This window comes from Podarcis bocagei, assembly GCF_964188305.1.
Source record: "Podarcis bocagei genome assembly, chromosome: Z".
Taxonomy (NCBI): domain Eukaryota; kingdom Metazoa; phylum Chordata; class Lepidosauria; order Squamata; family Lacertidae; genus Podarcis; species Podarcis bocagei.
Genome location: NC_138140.1, coordinates 49,378,345 through 49,397,543, shown reverse-complemented (window position 1 = coordinate 49,397,543; position 19,199 = coordinate 49,378,345). Strand labels below are relative to the sequence as shown.

General features: G+C 41.3%; 1 protein-coding gene and 1 long non-coding RNA gene across 2 annotated transcripts; one reads left to right on the top strand and one right to left on the bottom strand.

Moving 5' to 3' along the window:
* HTATSF1 (HIV-1 Tat specific factor 1) lies at positions 1-15,006 on the top strand. The gene is made up of 9 exons (XM_081180504.1): positions 1-304; positions 5,336-5,540; positions 5,944-5,991; positions 7,841-7,995; positions 8,248-8,411; positions 9,221-9,320; positions 11,102-11,191; positions 11,884-12,021; positions 13,495-15,006. The coding sequence occupies exons 1-9, from the start codon at positions 134-136 to the stop codon at positions 13,777-13,779; spliced, it is 1,356 nt and encodes a 451-aa protein (XP_081036630.1). The 5' UTR covers positions 1-133; the 3' UTR covers positions 13,780-15,006.
* LOC308579441 lies at positions 14,609-17,750 on the bottom strand. The gene is made up of 2 exons (XR_014004480.1): positions 16,292-17,750; positions 14,609-16,036 (listed from the first exon to the last, which is right to left on the bottom strand). It is a non-coding gene; the product is annotated as an uncharacterized lncRNA (long non-coding RNA).
* Positions 17,751-19,199: the final 1,449 nt, after the last annotated feature.

Genomic DNA, 19,199 nt, shown 5'->3' with positions numbered 1-19,199 from the left:
GAACGGCTTCGTGCAGTCCGGCGGCTCCCGAGTAGGAGGCGGCGGCGGCGGCGGCGGCGGCGGCGGCATCTGAGGCGCGGCCTAGCTTGTGAGGCGCGTTTTCTACCTCGCCAGCCTGGGCTCCGGCAACAACATGAGTATCGGCGGCTCGGATCGGAACGAGGAGTTCTACCAGCAGCTGCGGCTGCAGGAGCTGTACGGCAAGAAGGACGAGGAAGGCGGCGAGGACCCTTTCACGTACACGGACCCGGCGGACGGGACGCAGTACGAGTGGGATCGCGACAAGAGGGCCTGGTTCCCGAAGGTGAGGGGCGGGGACAGGGAAAGACGCCGCCGCTCTTTCTTTGCTTCTAATTTCATTACGTTTGTATGCCGACTTTCAGCCAAAGATCTCAAGGCGGTTCACAGCACAAAAACACAAAATACATAATATAAAAGCAAGAACCAGAGCAAAGTATGGCGTAGCCTTGCTCTCCTTTATTGCTGCTATTTATACAGTGGCCAAAATGTTCTGAGTGCAGGTTAATAATGATCATGGTTATAATAATAGTAATATTGGTGGCCCGGGCTTGTATGGGGCCTTTTACAGGCTGGCCCAAAGCAGGTGATGGAACCAATGGTAGCTCGCTGTGACTTGTTTGCAAAACACTTTGAGCATAAAATTGCTTGCATCCACCAAGACTTTGACTCTGCTGTTACAGCAGATGTATCTCATGGGGTGTCCAGAGCACAGTCTAGTCCTGTTGTTGTTGGATGAGTTTCAGTTGGTAAGGCTTGAGGATGTGGACAAGGTGCGCTGATCAGTCAGGGCAACAACTTGCACTCTGGAGTCAGCCCCTCTTGGCTGATAAAAACCAGCAGGGAGGGAATAGCTGGGCCAGGGAGGTGATCAATGCCTCTTTAAGAGAGGGGGTGGTCCCTGCCTGTTTGAAAGAAGCAGTGGTAAAACCACTCCTTAAGAAACCTCCCCTGAATTCAGAAAACCTAACTAACTACTGGCCAGTTGCTAATCTTCCTTTCCTGGGCAAGGTTCTAGAGTGAGTAGTCACGGACCAGATCTAGGCGCTTTTGGAAGAAACTGATTTTTCTGGATCAATTTCAATCGGGGTTTAGGCCTGGTTTTGGCACAGAAGCTGCTTTGGTCACCCTGTATGATTTCTGTCAAGAGAGAGAGAAGGGATACATGCCCCTGTTAATTGTTCTCAATCTCTCAGCGGCTTTCGATACCATTGACCATGGTATCCTTCTGGAGTGACTCTCCAAACTAGGGGTGTGTGGCAACACTTTGCGGGGGTTCCAATCCTACTTGGATGGCCGTTCCCAGAGGGTGCTACTTGGGGAATGCTTTTCAACCCTGTGGAACCTTCAGTGTGGGGTTCCACAGGGCTCAATCCTATCCTCCATGTTGTTTAACATCTGCATGAAACCACTGGGTGGGGTTATCCAGAGGTTTGGAGTATTTTTTTGTCAGCAGTATGCTGATGACACTTAGCTCTATTTCTCCTTTACATCTGCAGGTGAGGCAGTGGAAGTGCTGGACCAGTGTCTTGCCTTGGTAATGGATTGGATGAGAGCCAACAAACTGAAGCTCAATCCAGATAAGACTAAGGCACTGTTAGGGGTGGTTCCCCAGACCAGATGACTGGGACATCGCCTGCTATTGATGGGGTTACACTTCCTCTCAAGGAGCAGGCTCGCAGCTTGGGGGTACTCTTTCACCCTTTGATGTTGCTGGAGGCTCAGGTGGCCTCAGTGGTTTGGAGTGCCTTCCATCAGCTTCAGCTGTTGTCTATGCTATGGTAACTTCAAGGTTAGATTATTGCAATGTGTTATATGTAGGGCTGCCTCAGAAACTTCAGCTAGTGCAGAATTCAGCAGCCAGGTTGCTCACCATAGCAAGACGGTTTGAGCATCTTACACCGATCCTGGTCCGACTGCACTGACTACCAATTAGTTTCCAGGCCCAATTCAAAGTGCTGGTTTTGACCTATAAAGCCTTAAACGGTTCAGGACCGCAATACCTCAAGGACCGCCTCTTCCATATGAACCTACCCGGATCCTGAGATCATCTTCTGAGGCCCTCCTTCGTGTGCCTCCTCCTTGAGAGGACTGGAGGGTGGAAGCAGGAGAACGGGGCCTTTTCTGCAGTGACTCCCTGTCTGTGGAATGCTTTCCCCAGGGAAGTTCGCCTGGCACTTTCATTATACAGCTTTAGGTGCCAGGCAAAAATGTTCTTTTTTAACCTTTGGTTGAGCGGATTGACATCCAACATCCTGTACCCTTTTAAAATGTGGCTCTTTTTTGGGGGGTGTTATTGGGTCATTGTTCTTATTTTGATTTTATATATTGTAATCTTTTCTGTGAACTGCCCTGAGACCTCTGGGTATAGGGCAGTAAATAAATTTAATAAACAAATAAATAAAATAAACAGCCCAGCAATATCTGCAGAGCCAAAGCCCACCCACCGCAGCCCCAGGTCCACTTAGAGCTAGGGTACAGTTAAGGAATCATAATCAGAATACAAATAAGTGGTGTTAATGTTAGCCAAGCTTTTTGCTTTGGGGCTGTTCTTAATATTCTCTGAATTGGACTGGTAGTTTTTGCTCTGGTGTGCCTTGCAGTGCAGCAATTCCTCCCTCCCAGGAAATACAAATTGGAGATCTATGTCTTTTACTTACTTTTATTTCATGTGGAAAAATTCCATGTATGCCTGGCCCCCACATTGGCAGAGTTAATTAATGTTTATATGCAAATTTACTTTGGAGTGACCTTTGTCCGTTTTGTTTTTTAGTATGTGAATTATAAAACTTACTTTGAAGAAGAAAAACACTATTTCAAAAAGGTCTTGTTTGCAGTCTATTGACAGTAGTGCAGTAATTTCCCTCACAGCTCAGTTGCCACGGCAGCCACTGTGGAGAATTATCTTAATGTTTTAGATTGACATGTGCCCTGTGGATGCGAGCTGAATCAGTGATGTAAAATATTTTCAAAGTTTGTTTTGATGCCATGTAGCTAATAATAATAATTTTATTATTTGTATCCCACCCATCTGTACATGCATTTGTCTTTGAAGACAACACTTTGTGTTTCGTAATTGATTTTAGAATTTTAGAATTTTCAGTGAAATTTGTAAAGAGGAAAGTAATAATAATAATAATAATAATAATAATAATAATAATGGAATAGGAATATAAGAAGAGCCTGCTGCATCAGGCCAATGACCCTTATAAATCCAGCATCCTGTTCCCACAGTGCCCAACCGGATGCCCCAGTGGGAAACCCTCAAGCGGGGCCCCAGCACAGCAGCCCTCTCATCTCCTACTGTGGTTTCCAGCAACTGGGTATTGAGAAGCCTTTCTGCCTCCTAACTGTGGTGGCAGAGTATATCCTTTGTGGCTGGTGGCCATAATGATAGCATTACTGTCCACAAATCCTCTTTTAAAGCCTGTTCCATAAAGTGAGTTCCATAGTTTTAAGGAAGTGCTGTGTGAAGACTTTATCTGTGCCGAATTTTCCAAGAGGAAGGTGGGTGAGTGAAGCTCTTGGGGCTCTCCTACTATGCGTATTAATATGAGTACAATAGTGTAACTCCAAAGTATCTCCTAAAAAGATCAACATTAACAAATGAAACTAAATCGGGGAAATACTTTTTAATGTTCATTTGATAAAGTAACCTATAAGGAAACACTATTGCATTATGCTAGGGGTGGCTAATCTTTGGCTTTCCAGATGGTAACTGAATTTTAATTCCCATCAACCCCAAGTAGCATGGTCAGTGCTCAGGGATGAGGAGAGCAGGAGTCCAGCAGCATCTGGAAGGCAACAAGTTAGCCACCTCTGTATTAAACAATGCCATACCCTTTTGAATTTTGTAAGGGGTTGTCCTTATAAGTTTTATAAATAGATAAAATTATAATGAAAAAAAAATGCTACAAAGAACAATTTAGAAGGAATAAAAAGATGGCATTGCATCAATGTCATATTTTGTTTCAGATACGGTGAAGTACCTGCAAAGAATTGCACAGGTCAGACATAATTTCTCTTCCACCCCCCTTCCCCATTTCCAGTTTCTTGGGAGAGAAACTGTTCTTCACTTTATACTTGTGCTCCTGTGCTCAGCCAAAAGTTGGGTGGGGAGCTCATCATCCTTGTCCAATAGGGGATGTACACTTGCCACAGTGAACAGGCCTGTAGATCCCTTCTTAGGGTAGTTCACTGTTACATTTGAAAGTTAAATACAACATATAGTAACAAAAAGGTAAAGAGCTCTTTCCCTTTCTTAACACCAAGCAGTAGTCTAGGTGAAGAGATTTTTTATTTAACCAGACTTTCTAGCTGTTTTTTGAAATCCTGGCTGTAAATTATTTTATGCTGCCTCTGTGCAAGGAGGTTACTTACTTTTTTAAAAAGCTGTTATTGTACAGGGTGAGTCCTTTAAAAGAGGCCCCATGGATACAGAGTACACATGTTCCACGGGACCTCTTTTCAAAGACTCATCCTGTATAAAGCACATTCTATATTTTTCTGTTTGCTGCCTCGGGAATGCTTATTAATAGGTTGTCAAATGTTGTTCATTCAGGATAAATATAAATCATTAGGGACTTAATCTCTTAGATATGCAAAGCTGTTTTGGTTCACAAAATGACTTGTACTGATGTACCTATAGCAGCATCCTTATACCTTGTATACCAGCTCGCTGGGACTGATGGCAACTGTTGTGAGAAACAGCTGGAGAGCACCATGTTGGGGAAGGCTGTTATAAAAGATGCATGTTTGTCCTCCTATACTGTCATTTGCAGTTCCATTATGAAAGGCCTCTGCCCCATAATTTAAAAAATAGAACATGATCATCATGATTTGTTTCAGTGTTTAGATTGGTACATTTATCACATGTAGTAGCTCTGGGGAGCAGGTGGCGCTGTGATCTAAACCTCTTGGGCTTCCCAATTGCAAGGTCGACAGTTTGAATCCGCATGCCAGGGTGATCTGCCGTTGCTCTGTCCCAGCTCCTGCCAACCTAGCAGTTCAAAAGCATGCCAGTGCAAGTAGATAAATAGGTACCACTGTGGCATGAAGGGAAATGGCATTTCCGTGTGCTCTGGCACTCGTCACAGTGTCCTGTTGCACCAGAAGCTGTTTAATCATGCTGGCCACATGACCTGGAAAAACTGTCTGCAGCCAATCACCAGCTCCCTCAGCCTGAAAGCGGAGATGAGCGCTGCACACCATAGTCAAATTCGACAGGACTTAACCATCCAAGGGTCCTTTACTTTTACCTTTACCTAGTAGTTCAGACGGAATCCCTTATCTATCTCTACTCTGAATTCTCTTTTAGGTTACTGAAGATTTCCTGGCAACATATCATGCTAACTATGGCTTCCCCACTGAAAGTTCAGATAATTCATCTGCATCTCTTAAAAAGACTGAATCTAAAACTCCTAAAGATTCAAAGAATACCAAGATCCAGCAACCAACAGATCCAAAAGCATCTCAGGCAACAGATCTTAAACAAAGAGGAGAGAAAAGAAAACCTGATGCAGGCAAGGGGCCCGTTGTGCATGACTTAGAAGTAGTCTGCTGCTCAAGAAGAAATGTCTGTTTCTGTGGAGTTGAGCATTTAACAGCTTCAGTGGCAATGTTGCATGCATCTTCATACTGAAAGATCTCATTACCATTCAGAAAGACTACTTAATCTCTTCTGAAAGTCTAAATTTTAAAGAATCAAATGACAGGCAACTTTTAATGATTTGTGATCTTTGGTAAAGCTGTATAAATGTGAATATAGGAAACTGCCTTAGGTCATGTCAGACTCTTTGTCTGTCTAGCCCAATAGTGTCAGCTCTGATTGGCAGCAGTTCTCTATGGTCTCATGTGAATTTCTGTGGTCTCATGTGCTGGTTTAGAACTGCAACATAACTAATCTAATCATGATCTGCTCCTTAGGATGGTTTCATGTTGAAGAACAGAGAAACACAAATGTATATGTGACAGGTAAGAAAAAAAACTCTTGGCATTTGCAGATTGCTGAAGATGCATTGGGAAGCCTTATGGTTGAAAGTCAAACCTTATGGTTAGGAAGACAGATGTATCTGAATATACTTTAAAAATATATTATTTTACTTTGGATTGCATAAAAGCTTTGCAGTGGAGCAAAACCTTTCTGGAAGTTGAAGAAGAGAAAAATGATGGAATTTTATTCAGGATTTTAATACAGTTTAGCTGGCTGGAATATAGGAAATAAAATAAAATAATAAAACAAAACAAAACAATACCACCAGGGAAATTGTAGGTGGGTAACGCTAACATCAAAATAACCTATTAAAAACTGGGTTCTGTGCGTATATTTGAGAAACACGTAACAGAAATTATTACGCAGAAGTTATTTATGCTGAAATGTGTGAATTTTTTGTCAGCCTCCTACCTTCTCCATTGCTTTTCTGCTTAACTATAATTGAGAGCCACACTTTGTCCATTTAGTGGTGATGTGGATACTACTGACTCTTAGGCAAGTGGGACCTGCAACTGCTAACAAATCCCCTTTAGGCAAGTTCATTCCATCCAAGTTAGAAAGCTGTCTTATAGCAAGTCAGGCCATTGGTCCATCCAACAGAAAAATGCCTACGCTGCCAGTGGCCCTCTAGGTTTCTGAAGAGCCTTTCCAGCCCTCTCTGGGGATGCCAGGGGTTGAATCTGGGACCTTCTGCATACAAAGCATGTGAATTATGACCCCTTTCTGTTGTTCAACACTTGCTAAGTACTGTACGGATATTAAAAGTTAAGAAAGTTGCTGCCTGCAGGCTTACAATCTGACATATTTCTGTTGAAATACAAAAAGTATATACGTTAATGAAATGGGGAAATAAAAGGAAATTAGGCGTGGAACAGCTATACTTTAGCAGCTGTTGAATGGGACTAGATTGATCTCTCTCTTGCTCCAGATCTCTTGGTGGGTAGCAGAAGCCAGAGTGTGTCTCTCTTCAGCTCTGCATCCCTGATGCAGTTCTCCAGCTTACGTCAGTTGTCCATAAAACCCTTTTTGTGGCACTGAAACACGAGGACTGTGACTCCTTTCCTTCCTAGTATCCCCTCCTGCAACTTCTGCTCCCGTCCTGTCTGCTCCTGAACGTGCCAAAGCAGAGTTGATGTTTGAAGTTCCAGATGCTTTCCATGGATTCATTCTGGAAGGCTCCTCTGGGTCAGGATCATCAGATTTCAACTCTGGAAAAGGGAGGGAGAGTGAGCTGTGCTTCATGACCTCCCTGAATACCGCAAGAAATACCTGCTTTCATTAAAACAATTCACTGCATGGCACATACTTTGGGATCTTCCACTGTGTTCTTAAGTCCAAAAGCCAGGAGATAATGCCAGAAAGCGTGTGAGTAGGGAAGACTAAAGGTACAGTGGTGCCTCGCAAGACGAAAAGAATCCGTTCTGTGATTCTCTTCGTCTAGCGGTTTTTTCGTCTTGCGAAGCAAGCCCATTGGCGGATTAGCACTATTAGCGGCTTTTAGCGGCTTATCTGCTGATCGGATCAGCTGATTAGCGGCTTAGAAAAGGGGGGGGGGAGGAAAAAAACCAGCAGGAACTCGCAAGACATTGTCGTCTTGCGAAGCAAGCCCATAGGAAATTCGTTTTGCGAAGCACCTCCAAAACGGAAAACCCTTTCGTCTAGCGGGTTTTCCGTCTTGCGAGGCATTCGTCTTGCGGTGCACCACTGTATATTGAAGAACACCAGGAACCTTGTGATAAGTTAGAATCCTCTATTTGATTCTTCTGTATAAATTGATTTTGTGAAGTTGGCAGGTGTATTTCTTGCAATTGTTTAAATTTATTTCCACAGGTTTGCCACCAGACATTACAAAAGATGAGTTTGTGCAGGTTATGTCAAAATGTGGTATTGTTATGCGTGATCCACAAACAGAGGAGCCTAAAATTAAACTTTACAAAGACAAAGAAGGAAATCTTAAAGGAGATGGGCTCTGCTGCTACTTAAAGGTTAGTTGTATGCTTCACTTGTTATACTTTCACAATGATGCTTTCAGCCTTTCACTTGTCTCTTTGTTACTTTGAATTTTATTTTTATTTTGAGCAGTCACTGGGACTTCAAGGTAGCTTATTATGGTAATTTTTTTTTGTAAGTTTTACCTCTTCACAAGCCAGACTTTGTTGTTTAGTTGGAAGGTAAGAGTCCTTCCACCTAAGTCTGAATTACCTCTTCTAATTTTTTGTTTTTATTTTTAATAATAGAGAGAATCTGTTGAATTAGCATTAAAACTATTGGATGAAAATGAAATTAGAGGCTACAAATTGCATGTGGAAGTTGCACAGTTTCAACCAAAGGGGGAGTACGATGCCAGCAAGAAGAAAAAGAAATGCAAGGACTACAAGAAGAAGCTGTCTCAACAACAAAAGTGTGTAGTCATTTCTGTAAATAAAATTGGCTTTTACATTACTGGAAGGAAATATACAGGCTAAAACCTGAAATCTAAAAATATGTCATTCATTTAAACCAGTGAAACAAAGTTTCTAAACTGTCTGGCACACCTTGCAGTTGGCTGCTATACCTTTTATGATTTCTAAACTTCAGGATATTTTGTTGATACTGAGTGTGCTGTCATTTAAAGCTATGTCCACGGTTATTTTTGTATTAAGTAGAGTAAGCCTGCAGCTATACATGCTTGGCAAAAAAAGAAAGAAGAATTGTAAAAATGAAAAGGGAGGTAGATGTCAGGGGAAAAATACTTTGACAGTTGCACCTGGCCTTGCATCCGGTGTGTTTTGACCATATGTGATATTGGCTTTAGATCTCCAGAATGTAACCTCCATGTAAGTTGAGGGCTTACTCTAGTGGTGTGACATTTTTACCACAGTTTTTTTTCCAGCAGCTGCCTGATACCTTTATCTCAAAAGCTGCCCCAAATTTCACAAGGGACTAGCTTCAAACTAAATATATACTGCTGGTGCTGAGTTCAGTGGGGCTTAGCCCGAGGTAAGTGAGTATGGGATTGCAGCCTTCTTTAAATTGCCAGAGACTTAAATCAGGTGGTTTTCCAATAGTTTTTCAGATTCAGGTTGCTAGCTTCATTATGTGTTATGAAGTAACTGCCGGTGCTGAGACCTTGATTTAGGAAATATCAAATTTATTGGTTTTTTCCCAACAAACTCTTATAGAAACTGAAGAGATCAGCCCCAACCCCTTACTATTGCTTCATTTCATTAGACTGCTGGATTGGAGACCGGAGAAGAAAGATGGCAGTGTTCGAATGCGGCACGAGCGTGTTATCATTATCAGGAACATGTTCCACCCAAGCGATTTTGAGGTAGGGAAGCACATCACCCCCTCCCCCCTTTTTTTAATGTAAGGCACAAAAGCTGGGAATGGCAAGTGCAGGTAGTCATGCTAGGAAAAGAATCTAAACTGAAACTGCAGCATGCCTTTTAGGACCAACTAATAATAATAATAATAATTTTTATTTATACCCTGCCCTCCTCAGCCAAGGCCAGGCTCAGGGCAGCTAACAAGCAATAATAAAAACAAGTTGAATGAATACAACTTAAAAACAAGATTAAAAGATAACAATTAAAATATTGAAACATTAAAATACAGTGGTACCTCGCAAGACGAATGCCTCGCAAGACAAAAAACTCGCAAGACGAAAGGGGTTTTGGTTTTTTGAGTTGCTTTGCAAGACGATTTTCCCTATGGGCTTGCTTCGCAAGACGGAAACGTCTTGCAAGTTTGTTTCCTTTTTCTTAACACCGTTAATACAGTTGTGACTTGACTTCGAGGAGCAACTCATAGAACACGGTGTGGTAGCCTTTTTTGAGGTTTTTAAAGACTTTGGTGATTTTTGAAGCTTTTCCAAAACTTTCCCGACACTGTGCTTCGCAAGACAAAAAAAATCGCAAGACGACAAAACTCGCGGAACGAATTAATTTCGTCTTGCAAGGCACCACTGTATTAAAATGCAGCCTCATCACAGGAGGAGAAAGGAAAAAGAAAAAAGAAAGAGGGGGAGGGAATCAAATTGGCTCCAAGCCAAAGGCCAGGTGGAACAACTCTGTCTTACAGGCCCTGCGGAAAGAAATCAGATCCTGCAGGGCCCTGGTCTCATGAGGCAGAGCGTTCCACCAGGCGGAGCCAGACTTGAAAAGGCCGTGGCTCTAGCTGAGGCTAATCTAACGTCCTTAGGGCCCGGGACCACTAGGGTGTTGCTATTTGTGGACCTTGAGGCTCTCCGTGGGGCATACTGGGAGAGGCGGTCCCATAGGAACGAGGGTCCTAGGCCGTGAAAAAGATACATGATAGGTATCAGAAGAAGTATGCATGCACACAAAAGCTTATACAGTGGTACCTCGCAAGACGAATGCCTCGCAAGACGAAAAACGCGCAAGACGAAATAGTTTTCCGTTTTTTGAGTCGTTCCGCAAGACGAATTTCCCTATGGGCTTACTTCGCAAGACGAAACGTCTTGCGAGTTCTTGTGAGTTTGTTTCCTTTTTCTTAAAGCCTCTAAGCTGTTAATAGCCGCTAAGCCGTTAATAGCCGCTAAGCCGCTAATAGCCGTGCTTAGCAAGACGAAAAAACCGCAAGACGAAGAGACTCGCGGAACGGATTAATTTCGTCTTGCGAGGCACCACTGTATTTAGAACAAACTTAGTTGGTCTCTAAGGTGCTACTGGACTATTTTAAATTTTTTTATTTTGACTCTGTCAGACCAACATGGCTACCTACCTGAATTTAAAGATGTGGTTCTTTTAATTCTAAGAAAATAATCTAAAAGGATATTTTATTTCATGTATACTTTGTTCATTTATACCACTTGTTCTTTTTCACATGGGCAACACAGTAGCCCTGCTAAGATTCCATTAATGTTGACCAGGAGCATTCTGTCCTGTAAGGAAGACGTTTTTCTTTTGGAGTTATGCTTTGAGCATCAGATGAATATGAAACCCAATTTCAATAATACTCATTAGACAGTTTGGCCAGGATTGGCTTAGTGTCTCAGGATGGTATAGCCAGTATGTGGAAATTCTTGTTTCTGAAGCAATGTTGGAAAATGCTTTTAAGACGTAATCTTGTAACTGGATCTTTTTGCAGGAAGATCCTTTAGTGCTAAATGAGATAAGAGAAGATCTTCGGACAGAATGTGAAAAGTTTGGACAAGTAAAGAAAGTCATTCTATTTGACGTAGGTAATTTTACATGATCGTAGTTGTTAGCTGTATGTAGCAGATACTTAAATTGTATTCAGTGTTAAATATTTTGCTTTTTTTTTTTTGAGAAACTGTTTTAGAAGAAGTTTAGATTAACTGCCAGATACGTTTAAAGTTTCTTGGATTTAAAATGCTTCGCTTTATTAATAAATAGCCCCCACCCTCCTGAGGAGCTCAGGGTGGTATTCCTCTGTCTTCTTCCTCTCCTCTTGATCCTCACAGCTATCCTGCAAGGTAGGTTAGATTGAGAGATGTGGACTAAGATCACCAAGACACCATTGTGTCTGAACAGGGAACGGATTCTAGGTCTCCCAGGTAGAAAATCTATTATTCCGTCTAGTACACCATACTAAACACAGATAGTCAGTGAAGATGGTGCCTCGCAAGAATGTGTTTAAGCAGCTATAGAATTCTGATGTTGATACTGCCATTGTAAGTATATAGGCTGACAAATATTTAAGATATTTAGGAATATGGTGTGATGATAGCCATCTCGTAATGTTTTCAGAGTTTCTCTCTTTCTGGAAGTGATTCTCTGGTACCATGGTACTTTTATAGTGTTCTTGCTCTTGAGGTCCCAGTAGTCTTCTAAAATCTGTCATTATGTTTAAGCGTGTAAAGGCCTAGATTGGATTTGATAGCCTCTGGCTCTCTTTTGTTTTTATAGAGGCACCCAGATGGTGTTGCTTCTGTGTCATTTAAAGAAGCAGAAGAAGGAGATGTCTGCAAACAGGCACTCAACGGGCGATGGTTTGGTGGACGTCAGCTCTCTGTGGAGACATGGGATGGTGTAACAGATTATCAGGTGTGTCTCTAACAACAACAACAACAACAACTTATTATTATTTATATCCTGCCCATCTGGCTGGGTTTCCCCAGCCACTCTGGGCGGCTTCCAACAAAACACTAAAATACAATAACCTATTAAACATTAAAAGCTTCCCTAAACAGGGCTTTTAGCTGTTTGAGAGATATTTGAAGCTATGTCTGTATATGATGCATTACATAGAGGCTGCTTTCAGGAATCCTACTGTAGGTTAGAAACCAACACATCCCCTCTGGCCGGCTAGCCAAGGGTGAAAGCTCTGGATCTCAGGCATTCATAATCACAACGGAGAATTGGAAATTTGAGTACTTTATATTTTCAAAGTACTTTCTCACTTTAAGTTTTGCTCTGCAGTCATGATTCCAATAAGAATTTTGGTTCCCTTCCCCCGCGGGAATGAGCCCCTTTTTGAAGTGGTGCAGCAAAGCATGTCCCTTTTAACCCATAACAAAAAAAAGTCACCTTAAATTTAGCCTGTGCAATAACATGCTGTTACATTCTCCCCTCATCCCCTGGGCTCATCCAGCTTATTACTATTAATGCAGAGCTTTCCATATACATGTTGCTTTACAAAGAATGAAAAGGTTCTCATGGTGGTGTATAATTCAGGAAACAATAGAAGGGAGACAACAGAGGGGACATAGGAGGAAATGATTATAGATCACTGCAAGTCCCTTTGGGTTTGGTGCAGCTTACTTATTAGCAAAGATGTATAGGAACATTCTTTAGTTCCACAAATCCCATTTATTTCAATGGAATTAACTTAGGAATGATTAACTTTTCAAGTTGATTTGAGTGGGGCCAGTGTAATTCACAGCACAGATCTATTCACAAGGATGTCCCTTTGAGCTCAACAGGACTTACTCTTAGACGAGAGTATCCAGGAATGCAATCTAAATTGAGTTGGATCCCAATTCATCATTTTGAAATTTTATTAATTTGTTTTTGTTTGTTTAGTTTACCGTTTTTTAATACCATCATATAGAAGATTATTAGACATCTTAAACTGAGACTAGGATGGGTACAGATATTTATTCTGTGAACTTGAGATGAAGTGTGGTATATAAATGTAATAAATAAGAGTTTTAAAAATCTGGTCGGTCTTATAGGTCATACATTTTATGTGATACTCACCTGAATTTAGATCTGATATTTAAAGCATTGTATACAGAAGACATTGAAACCTAGGTCTGTCTCACACTTAAATCCACTTAGGCTTTCAGCAGCCTTAAGTCTTCTTGTACTGTTTGTTCATAAGAGTTTTATGTGTGTGTGTTTTTAGTGCAGTTAATTTACTTTAGGTTTGAGGGGCATTCCTGCAATATAAATGTAAGACTTAACATAGGTTTTGGTTAGGTTTCTGAAGCTTTGATTATTAAGTCACAAGCAAAAAGCTCCCCCACCCCCTTTTTGGCACAAAACATTTACATTTACTTTCATATGTGATCGCAGGTCGAGGAGACTTCAAGAGAAAGGGAAGAGAGGCTGAAGGGTTGGCAGAAGTTTTTAGGTGATCCAAATACAGAAATGCCGAAAACAGCATCTGACGCAGATTCTTCGGAAACTGGTGTCCAGCTCCCAGAAGGAGTTCAGCCATCTAAAGATAATAGTGCATCTGAGGGTGGCCCAAAGGGTGAAGCAGCTGAGAGAGGAGATAATGGCGAGGGTACCAACGAAGATGTCACAGCATCCACAGACAGCAGCGTTGCAGGCAGTGACGAGGAAGCAGAGACCTAACGTCTTTAACTCATTTGTAAAAGCATGTATGTAGGGTAACCTTTAGACCTCTGTTATGCTGTGCTTCGAAGCAACTGCAGGCAGCATTCAAATGAATATATATGCATTACCCAGTTAAGATATCATCAGCGTGTTTTTGAAGTGTTTCATTAATAGCAGCATTTAATGATCATCTGCTGCTGCTGTCCAAGCTGTGTGTATGTGTCCATAAGTTGCCAAGAGCCTGCTGAACTGACCAGCTGTCTTACATTATACCTTTGCTTGTCAGTGTTCAAAGTCCATCACTGTAAGCAGGTACAGACTTGCAGTTCCTATTAACTACACAATGACCTTTAGAATTACAGAGGTATGAATGCTTTTAATTTTTTTTCTCCCAATTTCCTAAATGCCCCAATCTTTGGACGATCCAGTACTTTTTTGGATGAGCTGGCTTTCCTGATACTATGCACTTTTAAAATAACAGATCACTGAGAATACATTACAGTATTGGCACCCTGTACATGTAGCTGGGGAGTGGAAAAAATAATTATCACCCGCAATTAATAAAGATAAATGTTCTGAAAGTACTCTCCTGGGATGCAAAGTTTTAGATGACTGAAGTTCCCCTTTCATTTTAATTCATTTTAAATCCTGATGAGATTAGATGACAAATAGGAAAAATGTGTAAATAAGCCTAACTGATCTCTGTTTTTAATTTTTTGAGGATAAATTCATATTGGAAACAAAGCGAGAGCTTGTGTGGTGGAAGTGTGATTCTTTTCTTCATCTTACTGTGTTCAATTGTAGTTTGGTTTCAGGCATTTGTCAAGGGTGATGAGCATATAGAGCCTGTATACTTGGTTTTACTACAGGAGACTACAAACAAAATTGTTTTGTGATTCCCTCTCAAAATTGTTGCTCAGATTTTAAAAGACAGATGTTTGTTTACAGATGCAGAACTAGCAAACATTTGTGTTTTGGTTTTAAATGTACCTGGCTTCCTAATGTTGTATATAAAATTATTTTCCAATATCATTTTTAACAAGATCTATCAAATCAACTGCACTAAAAACCACCAAACTGTTACTGTTTTTAAGCTCAATTCAGACATAATGAGGAACCATGAACTTCTGTGATGAGAATGAGCAGCAGTGGGCGTCTTCCTCTTAATGTTTAGCATACCTGTTTTGTATTTGGGAATATGGGATTATGTTTTTAAAAAATTAAAGAGAGATTAAATTTGCATCACATTTGGACTGTTTGCTTGCTTGAACTTGCTGCCAACAGATGAAAAAGCATTTCCATATGAAAACTAGGAATTTGAGTGAACAATGAGTGTTCATTCTAGTGTTGTTGGGGTTATTTTTAGATACTATCTGTACACCCAGGAACAACAACAACAACAACAATTTATTTATAGGCCGCCCATCTGGCTGGGTTTCCCTAGCCACTCTGGGCGACTCCCAATTGAATATTAAAAACACGATAAATACATCAAACATTAAAAACTTCCCTAAGCAGAGCTGCCTTCAGATGTTTTCTAAAAGTCAGGCAGTTGTTTATTTCCTTCACATCTGATGGGAGGGCGTTCCACAGGGCAGGCGCCACTACCAAGAAGGCCCTCTGCCTGGTTCTCTGTAATTTCGCTTCTTGCAGTGAGGGAACTGCCAGAAGGCCCTTGGAACTGGACCTCGGTGTCCGGGCTGAACAATGGGGGTGGAGACGCTCCTTCAGGTATACTGGACCGAGGCGGTTTAGGGCTTTAAAGGTCAGCACCAGCACTTTGAATTGTGTTTGGAAACGTACTGGTAGCCAATGTAGTCTTTCAAGATGTGGTTTCGGTGGCCGCTCCCAGTCACCAGTCTACCTGCCGCATTCTGGATTAGTTGTAGTTTCTGGGTCACCTTCAAAGGTTGCCCCACATAGAGTGCATTGCAGTAGTCCAAGCGGGAGTTAACTAGAGCATGCACCACTCTGGCAAGACAGTCTGTGGGCAGGTAGGGTCTCAGCCTGCGTACCAGATGGAGCTGGTAGAAAGCTGCCCTGGACACAGAACTGACCTGCGCCTCCATGGACAGCTGTGAGTCCAAAATGACTCCCAGGCTGCACACCTGGTCCTTCAGGGGCACAGTTACCCCATTCATGACCAGGGAGTCCTCTCTTATTATTATTATTATTATTATGATTGGAACACCCAAAGATTGGGGCATTTAGGAAATTGGGAGCATCTTGATAATAAAAATGAATGTATTGCCTAGAATGCTATTTTTATTCCAATCTATACCGATAGTGGAGCTGGACACTTCAAACAATGGCAAAAGGACATAATCTAAATTTATCTAGCAGGCGGGAAAGGCAAGATTAAATATAAGTTACTAATGGATGCCAAGGAAAGAGGCAGATTCTCTTGCCAGATTTAAAGTTATATTATGAGGCACCCTGCCTCTGCTGGCTACATTAATGGATAACGGTAAATAATTCAGATATATTAGATCTGGAAGGTTATGGTAACAGATTTGGATGGCATGCATACCTTTGGTATGGAAAAACAAAAGTACATAAGGAATTCCTGAACCATGTAAGAAAATCAATTTATGCTGTATGGGGAAAATACAAAAATCTTTTAGAAGGTAAAACTCCATGGTGGTTATCACCACTGGAAGCAATATCAGTTAAAAAAACAAACATGGAAGGTGAATGGGCAACTTACAAAGAACTGTTAACCAAAGTAGGAAACCAATTAAAGGTGAAAAAAATTGAGGATATAAGACATTTATTAACAGATTGGTTACAATACCACCAACAATCTGTTTAGGCTGGACAAAGGATTGGGTTTCAGTAAAGAGTTGTCAAGGTTTGAAAAGGATTTGTTGGGAAGTAATGAAAAACTATTGTCAAAAATGTATAAACTGTTGGAATGGGAAACTAAAGATGAAGAGGTAAAAGCAGTAATGATTTATTAGATAAAAGATGTAGGGTACAATATACAACTTGGCTGACTGGGAAAGATTATGGAGGGAGGATTTGAAGTTCACAGCATGCTGTACATTGAAAGAAAGTTATATGAAAATGATGTACCAATGGTATTTGACTCGCACAAGATCAGCGAAAATGTACAAAACCACTACCAACATATGTTGGAAGTGCAAAGAGAATGAAGGCATGTTATGCCACATGTGGATGTGCAAAAAGGCTAGAGCATTCTGGGAAATTACATACTGTATAACGAACTGAAAAAAATATTTAAGATAATATTTGTAAAAGAAACACCCTGAAGCTTTTTTAATAGGCATTACAGGAGAAGAAATACCAGAGGACTTAAAAAGACTGTTTATGTATGCAACAACAGCTGCAAGAATGCTTTTTGCCCAGAGATGTAATGAAGAGGAAATGCCAACCAAGGAAGAGTGGATAGTGAAGATGATGGACTGCAGAAATGGCGAAAATGACTGGGAAGATCAGACACCCAGATGATTGTAAATTTTAAAAAGAATGGTATAAAATTATAGAGTACATTAAGGAACAATGTAAAGATTGATTTAAAGACATTAGCAGGATTGATTTAGCACTTAGAATTTTTAATAGGTAAAGGATTAAATAAGGATTTAATTAAAGTTGGATATATGTAATTAAATGCGGTAAAAATTAAAAAGTGTATCTGTGGAAAACCGGGGGGGGGGGAGGGAAGTCCAGGGGTTCAGCGAATCCCGCAATTGTATAAATATTGTTAAGTTTAAGTTTGAATGATGTTAATGATGAAAAACTGAAAATAAATTTTTTAAAGGAAAGGTCATTCAGATTGAAATATTTTTTTGTGTATGTTTAGTTGTACTAGACTTTATTAACTGACTAGTGTGATAGTTAATTTTAAATAAAATATTTCTGGAATTGAAATGGCTACCCTGTTATGAGAATACAAGTTCTGCGACTCAAGTTTGTGTGTTTTCGGTATAGCACAAATTTACCTTACAATGTTCATTGTTTCAGGTTTGGTCGACGGGCAGAATAAAATTGTTGCAATTCTAATGCAGTATTTCCAACCTAAAATCTGTGGCTAACCGTGGCCTTCTCTGAGGGTGGTCAGCCCCAGAACCAGGTGTATAACCCTAGCAGAGGGGCTTCTGGGCAGGATCAGCCAACCTGCCCAGATACCCAGTCTGCTCACTCCACCTAGAGCAGCGTGAAAGGGACTATCTCTACACGCCCAAGAAGGTGGTGGTATTATTTACTGATATCATGTGCTAGGTATACATAATGCCTTACAGCAGGAGAGGGGAACTTTTGTCCTACAGGCCAGTCTTACCCCACCAATGGTCCAATTTGGCCCATGAGGTCATTTCCCTCAAATCACACCCAACTTGCAAATCAGATGGCATAACTTTAGGGTTTAATCCTGCATTAATACAGGGAACAGGATTGCACAGGCAAGGCATCATCAGCTGATGAGTATGGATTAAAGCCCTTGGCAAAAGCTCTGGTTGAAGCAGCCTGCCCATTGTTAAGGCACTGGGCAGTGGTGGCAGGTTAAGGCTTACATAAGGGTTACATACTGTAGGTAGGCCAGAAGTGCCTGGAAAGTAGAGCAGGATCTATGGGAAGCTCTCAGAGCAGAGATCCTGCAGTAGATGGCAAGGGTTTCTGACTCTCACTTGTCTTAACAAAATAAAAAAATTCCTTCCAGTAGCACCTTAAAGACCAACTAAGTTAGTTCTTGGTATGAACTTTCGTGTGCATGCACACTTCTTCAGATACACTGAAACAGAAGTTGCCAGACCCTTCTATATAGTGAGAAGGTGGGGAGGGGTATTACTCAGAAGGGTGGTGGGAATGGGAGATTGGCAGATAGCTGAGATGAGCCTGTTGACGACTCTTAACGACTGTAATAGGTCTTACAGGAAAAGGCAAGGGGTGAGAAGGTGAGAAATGGCTTAGTCATGTATAATGGGATAAGAATCCAATGTCTTTGTTCAAACGAGGTCTCTCCATGGTTTTAAGTTTGGTAATGAGTTGTCTTAACAAAAGTAGCAACAACGTGACTTACCTAATTAGGCTGTAAAAATGAAAAACGATAATCAGGAATGCATTTTCGTGTGAGCTCAGCTCAGTTCTGGTGCTGAAAACGAATGGCCAGGCTTCAGAATGTGCCCAGAAGCAACCTGCCCTTTAATTCTAACTTCATGTCTCTTGAACCTAGCTTTGGGTGGATGTTCTTGTAGTGAAAAATAAAGTTGATCCAAACAAGCCTGAAGTCTACCCTCCCTTGACACTGGCAGCATTGATAGGCTCTAATTAGACAGTTGGGAGAGGTGGAGCACCTCAGGGCTTGGAGTGGGAGACAAATGCTGGCCTCCATCTCTTTTCATCTGGCCCCCAGGGCTCTTGCCAGGCCATACTTCACACCGGCCCTCCTTTGCAAACTCCCTTGAGCATTTGTGCCTGGT